Source organism: Nycticebus coucang, chromosome 23, assembly GCF_027406575.1.
Source record: "Nycticebus coucang isolate mNycCou1 chromosome 23, mNycCou1.pri, whole genome shotgun sequence".
NCBI classification, from domain to species: domain Eukaryota; kingdom Metazoa; phylum Chordata; class Mammalia; order Primates; family Lorisidae; genus Nycticebus; species Nycticebus coucang.
Window position 1 is genome coordinate 38,825,682 of NC_069802.1, and position 10,156 is coordinate 38,835,837.

At 50.3% G+C, this 10,156-nt stretch overlaps 1 protein-coding gene across 1 annotated transcript in view; it reads right to left on the reverse strand.

The window, feature by feature from the left end:
* The window catches only part of PDE6B (phosphodiesterase 6B), a 32,270-nt gene extending 22,417 nt beyond the window's left edge, over window positions 1-9,853 (reverse strand). The window contains exons 1-3 of the mRNA XM_053577761.1: window positions 9,333-9,853; window positions 4,559-4,711; window positions 4,183-4,272 (exon numbers count right to left, since the gene is read on the reverse strand). Of these exons, the coding sequence (XP_053433736.1) occupies window positions 4,183-4,272; window positions 4,559-4,711; window positions 9,333-9,800 (711 nt within the window). The 5' untranslated portion in view covers window positions 9,801-9,853. The remainder of the gene's footprint in view (window positions 1-4,182; window positions 4,273-4,558; window positions 4,712-9,332) is intronic.
* Between the last annotated feature and the right edge of the window lie 303 nt (window positions 9,854-10,156).

A 10,156-nucleotide genomic window follows, 5' to 3' on the forward strand; every position in this document is an offset into this window, starting at 1 on the left:
AGGTTGCTGTGAGCCGTGTGACTCCATGGCACTCTACCGAGGGCCGTAAAGTGAGACTCTGTCTCTACAAAAAAAAAAAAAAACCAAAACCCAACATTACAACAAGGAGAAAAAGGAAAATCACTTTTTCATTCCTAATATTTCTGAATTCTCCAAAAAAAAAAAAAAACTCAGACTTTGCCCGAAGTCATTGAATTTCAATTTTTTTTTTAAAGAAAAAAACAACAATGAATTAATGCAATCCACCACATCCCCAGGCTAAAGAAGAAAGGTGCAATGGCTCACACCTATGATCTCAGCATTCTGGGAGTTTGAGATCAGCCTGAGTAAGAGCAAGACCCCGTCTCTACTAATATAGAAAAACTAGCTGGGCATTGTGGTGGGCAACTGTAGTTCCAGCTACTTAGGAGGCTGAGGCAGGAGGATTGCTTAAGCCCAAGAGTTTGAGGTTGCTGTGGGCTAGGATGGCATGGCACTTGACCTAGGACGCAGAATGAGAATGAGACTGTTGTCTTAAAAAAAAAAAAAAAGGCAAGAAAGAAAGAAAGGAAAAAAAGAAAAATATTATTTGATAAAACCCAATACTCATTCAGAACAAAAACATTCAATAAGGTAGAAATAGAGAGAAATTCTTCAACCAGATAAAACAAATTTTACAAAAACCCCTCTAGCTGACCTGATGAGAAACTAGGTGCTTTCCTTTTGGATTGGCATCAAGGCAAGGATGTCCCCTCACCACATACAGCTAACGCTGTAATAAGACAAGAAAAGTATTTATAGATAGGGAAGGAAGAAATAAAACTTTTTTACAGATGGCATACTAGTGTAAGTGAAAATATCAATGAATTTGGGAGGCCAAGGTAGAGGATTGCCTGAGCTCAGGAGTTCGAGACCAGCCTGGGGCAAGAGTAAGATCTTGTCTCTACTAAATATAGAAAAAGTAGCTGGATGTTTTTCCGCAGCCCTATCTAGTTGGGAGGCTGAGGTAAGCGGTCACTTGGCCTAGAAGTTTGAGGTTGCTGTGAGCTATGACCCTGTGGCATTCTACCCAGGGTGACAGAGTGAGACACTTGTCTAAAAAAAAAGATCAAGTAATCAATAAAAAATTTCTGGAACTAATTATTACTGTAGTGAGGTCGCAGGATACAAGGTTAATACACAAAAGCCAATTGCTTGACCAGGAGCGGTGGCTGACACCTGTAATCCTAGAACTCTGGGAGGCTGAGGCAGGTGGATTGGTTGAGCTCAGGAGTTTGAGACCAGCCTGAGTAAGAGTGAGATCATGTCTCTGCAAAAAATAGAAAAATTAACCAGGTGGAGTGGGAACCTGTAGTCATACTTACTTGGGGGGCTGAGGCAGGATCGCTTGAGCCCAGGACTTTGAGGTTGTTGTGGACCCAGACAGGACTCTAGTCTGGGCCACAGAGTAAGACTCTATCTCAAAAAATAAAAAACAAAAACACATAGCCAGTTGCTTTTCTTTTTTAAACCAATGAACAACTGGAATTTGAAAATGAGAACACATTATCACTTAAATTGTTCTTAAAAATGAAATACTTCAGTACAAATCTAATAAAAATATATAGAACCTAAATAGAAAGACTATAAATCTCTGATGAAAGAAATAAAAAATCTAAGAGAGATTTTGTGTCCTTAGGGTTGGAACACTCATTATTTTGAAAACGGCATTCTTTCCAACTTGATCTACAGATTTAATATAGTCTCAATTAAAATACCAATAAAATACTTTATGGATATTGGGCAAACTGATTCTAAAGTTTACATGAAAAGGCAACAAACCCAGAATAACCAGCAATACTGTAGAAGAAAAATAACTAACAATACTATAGAAGAAAAACAGTTGGAGAACTGACATTTCTAACTTAAAAAGCTACTATAAAGCTGTAGTGCTCAAGTCAGCATAGTATTGGTGAAAGAATAAACACATGAATCAATGGTGCACAATAGAGGCCCCGAAATAGACTCAGACCAATGTGGTCTGAGCTTCGATGAAAGAGCAAAAGGCATACAAAAGAGAAAAGACAGTCTTTTCAACAAATGGTACTAGTGTAGCTGTACTTTCCCTTGCAAAACATGAATCTAGACACAGATCTAGACTGTGGATCATAGACTTAATATAAAACACAAAACTAGAAAACATCTAGAAGATAACACACTAGAAAATCTAGGTAACCCTGGGTTTAGTGATGAGCTTTTAGATACAACACTACAATTGTACAATCCATCAAGTACAATCCACGATAAATTGAATTTTGCTAAAATTTAAAACTTCTGCATCCATAGCACAGTGGTTACGGCGCCAGCCACATACACCGAGGCTGGCAGGTTTGAACCCGGCCTGGGTCAGCTAAACAACAATGACAACTGCAACAAAAAATAGCCAGGCATTGTGCCAAGTGCCTGTAGTCCCAGCTACTTGGGAGGCTGAGGCAAGAGAATTGCTTAAGCCCAGGAGTTTGATTGAGGTTGCTGTGAGCTGTGATAGCACAGCACTCTACTGGGGCGACAAAGTGAGACTCTGTCTCCAAAACAAACAAAAAAAAAAATTAAAACTTCTGTTTTTCAAAATACACTGTTGAGAGAACAAAAAGACAGGCCATACCCTAGGAGAAACTATTTGTAAAACGCTGTAGTGAATTCTTATTTTAGGTCACCTTAGCATGTATTGTAAATACAAGTTTAATTTTCTGAGGGCAGGTCACCCTTCACGCAGTCTGCAGTTCTATCCGTACACAAAGGGGTGAGCTAAAAACACTTAGAGGCATCTCTCATGCCTAGCAGACTGGGTCCCCTTGACCATCTAGGTACTTGCCCTTAAACTTAGTGACCCAAACCCTGTTCCCTTGTGTACACTGCTATTTGCCTCTCACTTTTGCACTTTCTGTCCCTACCTCTCTCTGCCAGTCCCTGAATGGCAGCCTACCCATGACCCTCCCATCTCACAAAGCCCTCCCTGCCCGGATCTGTAGGTAATAAATCTTTGAACCTGTTTCCTGCTATGGTGTGCATTGAAATAGCACCTTTCATATAAAGAACCAGGGGTGCCCCAGGCCTGGTTCCCCTAGGACACTGTTGGGGACATAAGGCCAGACTTCTAGTGCCAGGCAGGAACAACTGGACACAGGTCAACTGCGAGCCACAGGGACACTCTCTGGTGTAAGCAAGATCCCCTGGTAAGGCTTCTGGTCTCAAGGGTGGAATGGCGAAGGAGCAGGCCATCCTGTCAGGTAAGTGAAGTGCCCTGTGGTAGGGACACTGGGAACACCACGACCACCCCCCTTTATGCCCTGTTAAGGCAGTTGCCAGCCACTCTGGCACTGGATCCCCAATTTATATGAAGGGGTCTCAAAACAAAGGCAAAAGATTTGTATCCAAAGTATACAAAAGACACTTTGAACAAAAGAAAACAACCCAATTTTTAAAAAGGCAAAAGATCTGAAAAGATACCTTACCAAAAAATAAGATGTGCAGATGGCAAATAAGCATATGAAAAGAAGCTTAATATCACTTGTCATTAGGGAATTGTAAATTAAAACGAGATGCCACCACACACCTGCTAGACTGACTACAATTCAAATAACTGCCAACACCAGATGCTGGTGAGGATGTGGGGCACCAGGAACTCTCATTTGCTCCTGATGCTGCCACTTCTGGATAGTTTCTCGTAATGTTAAACATAGTCAGACCATATAATACAGCAGCTGCCCTCTTTTGTATCACCCAGGAGGTGACCAGCAGGGCCAACCCTTCTGGGAGGTTGGTCTGCCCAGTACCTGGACACTCTGGCCCACCAGTTCATCATAATCACACCAGATCCTTTTAAAGACCGTTGGAGGTAGTTTCAGAGAAGGGGAGGGGCCTTTCTGCTTTGCAGCTGCCTCACACCACCCTGGCCAGTGGGCAAGTTGGCAGGGTAGTTAGCTGGGCACAGCCACAAAAGCCATGAGCCCCTCCTCTCCCTGGGGCAGTCCAGGACCTGGCTGTGTGAACATAATACCACCTGTCACCACCTGTCTGTATAGGCACAGAAACGGGACAGAGGGAACCTGGACCCAGCTGGTCAGAGACATGCACAGAGGTGAGCATCACACCCTTTCACAAGCCAGGAAGCAGGAGGCTGGGGTCTGGAAGACCAGCCCGCTGGACAGCACATGCAGGTACCTGGCCTCGGCGCGTCTCGCAATTGTGGAGGTAGCTCAAGTGATAGATCTTCAGGTTTAACGTGGCAAAATTTAGGTACTTTAAGAAAACCTGGAACAGAAATGATAACAACAGGAGTTAAAGTCCCGGTGTTCAAATGTGCGCCCAGGGGTGCAGGGGAGACACAGGCTCACTCTGAGCCTGCCCAGGGAGAAGCCATGCAGGTGTGCACACCTGCATGCACACTCTCAGGTGTGTGTGGTGGCCACATGAGCTGCACACAGATGCTCCCAGGGAGCACACAGAGCCCAGTCGAGGAGATACAGGTGCACACAGGCATATGTGGCAGACACAAAGAGGGTACACGCAGACATAAAGACATCTCCCTGACACTCACGTCTTCGTCTTCACTTGTGAAGCATGGGCCGTCAAGCTTGTTCACAGCCATGATCACAGCTACAACATCTTTGCCGTTCATGATGGGTACGGCCAGGATATTCTTTGTTATGTAGTCTGTGAGCTCATCAGCAAAAGAGCTGAAGTGGGGACACTGTGCCACAAGAGAGGAAGAGAGGCCATCACTCAGAGGACCTTGTCTTAGGCATGAGGATGAGGTTTTCACACTCCAGCCTGTCTCTCTCTCTCTCTCTCTCTCTCTGGGACACCCACCCTAGTGCTCTGTCCTGCAGACCTGAGGGTGTCACCCACACTTGCCCTCCCTCTGCCTGGGCCAGCCTCCTGCATGCCTCTTGAGTACATCCCACTTACCCTATCCTCAAACCCTCCAGTCCAGGCCACCAGCTCCTGCTTTAGCTCACTCCAGGCTAGTCTCCCACCTCCCACCCTACTCTTCTCCAAAACAAAACTATTGGTGGCTTGTTGGTGGGACATTTTAATCAGGACACTTGTGCAGGTTACTTGGAGTTGAGGGCCCCAGTCTATGGGGCCTGTCCACAGCCCATGGGCCTTCCCAACCCAGGCTCCCAGGGGTCTGCTCTGGGGGCCTGCTGCCCACCATAAGGCTTTCTTTGCACCTGTGATGAGAGCTTTGCCCACCTCTGGCCCCCAGTGTCACCCCCAGCCCAGCTTTAGAGGGCTCCCCTTGTCCTGGACCTAAGGTTCTGTCTCCTTAGGTGCTGGGTGTTAGGTGACCAGGATTCTGTCCTTAAAAGAGTGAGATGAGACCCTGGCCTCATCCTCTTGCTTCTTGGGTTCTGACATTTATTTATATGAGGCCAAAGTGTCCTGGTGCAGGGACCAAGGTGGATGACTGTGGAGTCAGAGCAGGTGGGCTGGGATCTGCACAGGATGGCCCTGTGTCCTTCTCCTCACCAGTCAGGGGCAGAAGTAACAGTATTTACCCCATTGATGTTATGTGGGTAAATAAATGCTCCTTACATGTATTATTATTGCCACCTGTTATTACAGGAATTCTTTCAGGTGTTCTCAGGACTGTGGGTCCCATGGGGACAGAGGATTGAATTCCCTCATGTCTGTCTGTGCACTTCCAAACACTTGGCCCCTCCAGACAGGCCAGAGAAGCTCCATGCCAGCTTCTAGACTCCCTTGAATGAGGGAAGCTGGGCCACAGTTTTGGCCCAGGGGAGGTCAAAGGAAGCCTGCCAGGACCCAGGAGATTGTGAGAGTCTCATGAAGGGTGCACAAGGAGATGCTGAGTGTCCCCTCGGTTCTCCCTCTCAGATTCTTGGAGATGAAGCTGCCATGTGGTGCCCAGCATTACAGGGAAATCCAAGTTTGAATAATGGAGCAGGGAGACTTCACCACGCCCCGGCAGTGGTGGCAGCACAGAGGAGTAATGTCTTGTGAAGGACATTGAAGCCCTCACAGGCAAAGCCATTTTTCCCCAAGGGAAGGATTTGTCTTGGCACTTGGGGTTCCTTGAGGCTCGCATGCATATTCCTTACTGCTTTAGGGTGGCTGTTGAACACGCAGTTGTTTGGACAGTCTGTCTCCCCTGTGAGCCGTTGGTGCTGACTTGCGTGTTGTCCCTGCCGCATTCCTTGGCCCCTCCTGCCGCAGTATCCTTCCTTGTCCACCTGAGCATCAGGTCAGCCTGCCCCTTTCCAACCTCACTGGCTCCCTTGCCTGAGGTCCTCCAATGGCAGGTGGTCTTCTCAGCACCATGCCTGGATGTACATTCGTGTTTCTGGAAGCTGGTACCATGTGGATCTACCATGACCCTTGGGTGGCAGGCACATAGGTGGTAGTTGGTGGATGTCCAGCCTCATTCTTTTGCTAGCTTCTCTCTGCCAATTTCTTCCCTGGTGTCAGACCTCACCCCATCCCCTCTCTCCACCCTACACACCTTCACAACTTCTGTTTCACAAGAAAAATTGTGAAATAGCCACGAGCCTCCCCCTGCCTCTCTTGTGGCCCACCCCTCCACTCCGGAGCCTGACACAGCCACCTATCAGCATGTAAGTACACCTTTAATGTTCTCATAGCTCTGTCATCTTCTGTCCTCTATCCTGCATGAGGCTTCACTTGCTCAGGCCCCTGCTGTCCTGGATACACATCCAGGGCTCATCTTAGCCCCCTTGGCCGAGGTTGGCCAAAGGAGCCACCCTATCATTCACTGGGTAAGCCTGAGCCCACCTACCCACCCAGACATCCCTTGGGCCAGTGCCAGGACTTCAAGCCCTCACAGGCAAAGTCCTTACATGTATTATTATTGCCACCTGTTATTACAGGAATTCCCTAACCTGTCATCAGACCCACACACCCTAAAAGCAAGGTGGACAGGGCCTCTGAGGGCCAGGCAGGCTGCCCAGATCCATGTATGTCCACAGTGGCTCTGCACGTGGTTGGCCTCCTCCCTCTCCCTGCCAATCTCTGAGAGCAATGCCCCAGCTCACAGCTCCCTGGAAAGCCAAACTCTGGCTTGCTCCTGCAGCTTCCCTGGAGACCGTATGTGATGTCTAAGGCCCTGTGAAGAGGCTGCAGGGTCCCATGCGAAGGCCCCTGCCAACCTTAAGCAATGCACCTATCCCATGCCATTCTATCATTGCCAAATTCTCTCCTCTCCTTGACTCTGGTAACTCTGCTGCCCACACATGAACAGCACAGCTTCCTGGCCTTAGATGCTTCCTCTCCTTCCTGCCCTACCCCTAGCCCTGGACAGTTGCCCACAGCAGCCCCACCCCTTCTGGGATGAGGTAACAGAAATGCCGACGCTATGGAAATAGGGCCCTGCTTGGCCTTCTAAGTCAGGCTGGGCTTCTCTGCCTCCCTGGATGCCCTGGTCAGAGTGAACCTAGATGGCTTTGGCTGGGAGTCGGTCCCATGCAGTCTGACACTGTCCAGACCCACCACAGACCAGAGAATGGGAGCAGAGCTCAGGCAGCTCTGTTCTTGGAGCCCTGGGTCAAGACTCTGGGGGGAAAGGGGCATGGCCTAACACCCTTACACCAGGAAGATGAATACTCAAAGTCAACCTGTGCCAGGATTGACCTATGTTTGGGTCTACTTTAACCACAGCAGCTTCCTTGCAGGTAGACATTGTTTTCCAAGTGTGGATGGGAGGCAGGGACTCGGGGGTGAGAGACTCCAGTGTGGCCTGTGGCCCCGATGTGGTGGGTGCTTGCTTGTCCCCAAGTGTCCAGGCTTTGCTACTGGGCTGAGGGCCCTATATTCAGGAAAAAGCTGCTCTCCAGCCCTGTCTGTGCTGCTCAGATCCTCAGGACGCACTCTCTGCCTGAGTCTCTTCTGTAAAGTGAGATGTGACCCCAGGAGCTACCCCTTGGCTGTTCCCAGGGTGTTAGGTGCACTAAAGGGAAATGTACATTTTTGTTGGTTTTGACTTTGGTCTCTGTTCCTTTAGTCTGAAATAAATAAGGCACAGCCCAGGGGTTTTCACACAGGCTGATGCTGTGTCCTGCCCTGGGAAGATGCCTTAGTTGTGCTGGATAGGAGGCAGTCTTGGAGGATGTCAGTTGAAGCAGGTGCAGCCGAGGCACCTGGAGGGACAGGAGGGCCTGGGCCCAGCAGCCTTGAGCCTGAGAGCCATAAGCCCAGGCAGGATGAAGGGGGTAGAGGAGGTGGGGGAAATGGGGTCCTGGGGGCAGAAGTACCCATCCAGTTTCAGGGGAGGATGAGGACTAAGTATTGCTGTGGGGACTGCATGTGGGAGGAAAAGGGGATGGAAGTGGGGAGGGAGGTGAAAAAAGAGGGAGGGAAGGAGGGAAGGAGGAGGGGAAGGAGGGAGGGAGGGAAGGAGGCAGTTCAATTCTAGCCCAGTCCCTGCTGAGTCTGGTTGGGCCCATTCATGCTCCTGATGCTCCATTTGGCACTTGGGTGACCCATTTCTTAAACAGGAAGTGAAGACAAAGCTAACCCTAGAGATTACTATATTTAGGTCGCTGCAGGTGGCTTGTTTACCCTGGAGAAGTAAGAGGATTACAGCTGGGGCTTCCAAGTATCCAGGGATGAGATTGGCCTCATGGGGGCTTGTCTGGGGCTGGTGGTCCTGGGTCCCTCAGGGGTCCTTGGAGCTCCATCTCCTGGGCACTTGGTCTTCCCAGAGTCTCCCACTCAAGCCCGGCAGACACCTCATAGTTAGCTGCTGCACCTGCCCCACCTGATACACCCCGTCCCTTCCCACAGCTCCAGCCCACTCCCTGAGGCTTGCATAGATGCCCACTCCTTCTTAGGAACCCACCCGCCATCTGTTTTTGAGTCTCTCCACTCCCCAGCCTGCCCTGGCAGCTCCTCCTCCAGGGCCCTCATTTGCTCTCCCCAGTGGCCAGCATGGTCTCCAATGGGGTGAAGCTGCTGCTGCCATGGTGGAAGCTGGGGGTTCTGGGGTCTTCTGATGCCCCACCCTGCTGGCCCCCACCTGGGCCATCTCCTGGAAGTCATGGGTCCTCTCATAGTCCGTGTGGCCCTCATGGGAACTGTATTGGCCTCAGGCATGGATGTGGACACAGAAATGGGGGCACTGAGGTTGAGCCTGAGACCCTCAGTCTCAGTCTAATGAACTCTGTGGCACAGCTGAGGAGATTGTCCTGCACCCACTGGGCTTGCCTGCAGGGATCAGAGGGGCTCTAGGACAAGAATCTTTAAGGCCTATTCTCCTGAGCTGACTTTGAGATACTCCAGAAAGCACAGGAGATGTGTCACCTGTGACACCATCCCATCCCTGTGCAACTCACCTCTGCCACATCCTGAACATTCACCATCTTCTTGGTGTGGGCCACATGGCCCACGACCCCAATGTCCAGGGGGAAGACGATCTCAGAGTCCGGGGGGACCAGGCACTCTTCCAGGCTGCTGCCTGGCTGCACGCTGAAGAGCCGTGTGGCTAACTCGGCTATGCCATTGCGCTGCCGGTACATGAAGAGGCTGCAGCGGTCAGCCTGCAGGATGGTGCAGAGGCGCCGCAGGATCTTGAAGACTACACGCTCCATGTTGATGCTCTCCTGCATGTCCTGCACCAGCTCAAACAGGGCCACGCTCTCCTCCACCTGGCATAGCTCCCGCAGGCTGCTGCAGTCCATAAAGAGCCCCTGCTCACTGGCCCCAGCCACATTCTCGGGGCTCAGCTTCTTCCCAAAGTACTGGTGGGCAAAGTCAGGGTTCTCGTCCAGGAAGCTGCGCACCTGCTCCTCTTGGAGGCTCATGGCGACCCTGCTGCCTGTGAGAAGCGCTGCTCCGGGTGCACATGGGTGCCCAGAAAGCACTGTCCTCAGCAAAGTCTTTCTTAGTGACGATTAGGGAGCCTGCATCTGATTCACACCACCAGGGGCCCGCCCCTCCCTCCCTTCAGTTCCCACCTCCCTAGGAAACTCAAAACCCTGGAGAGGGGCTGGGGGGTAACAGGTGGGTGGGGGTCTGCAGCCCATGGCAGGGGTCAGTCAGTGAGGGCAGGCATTTGGCTTCCTCTGGAACAGGCCCTGAGGCCTCATCCCCAAGGGAGGTAATCCCCAAGCACCCAGACCCCTCTGCTGGGGGAGCTGCCTGAGATTCATGTTAGTCT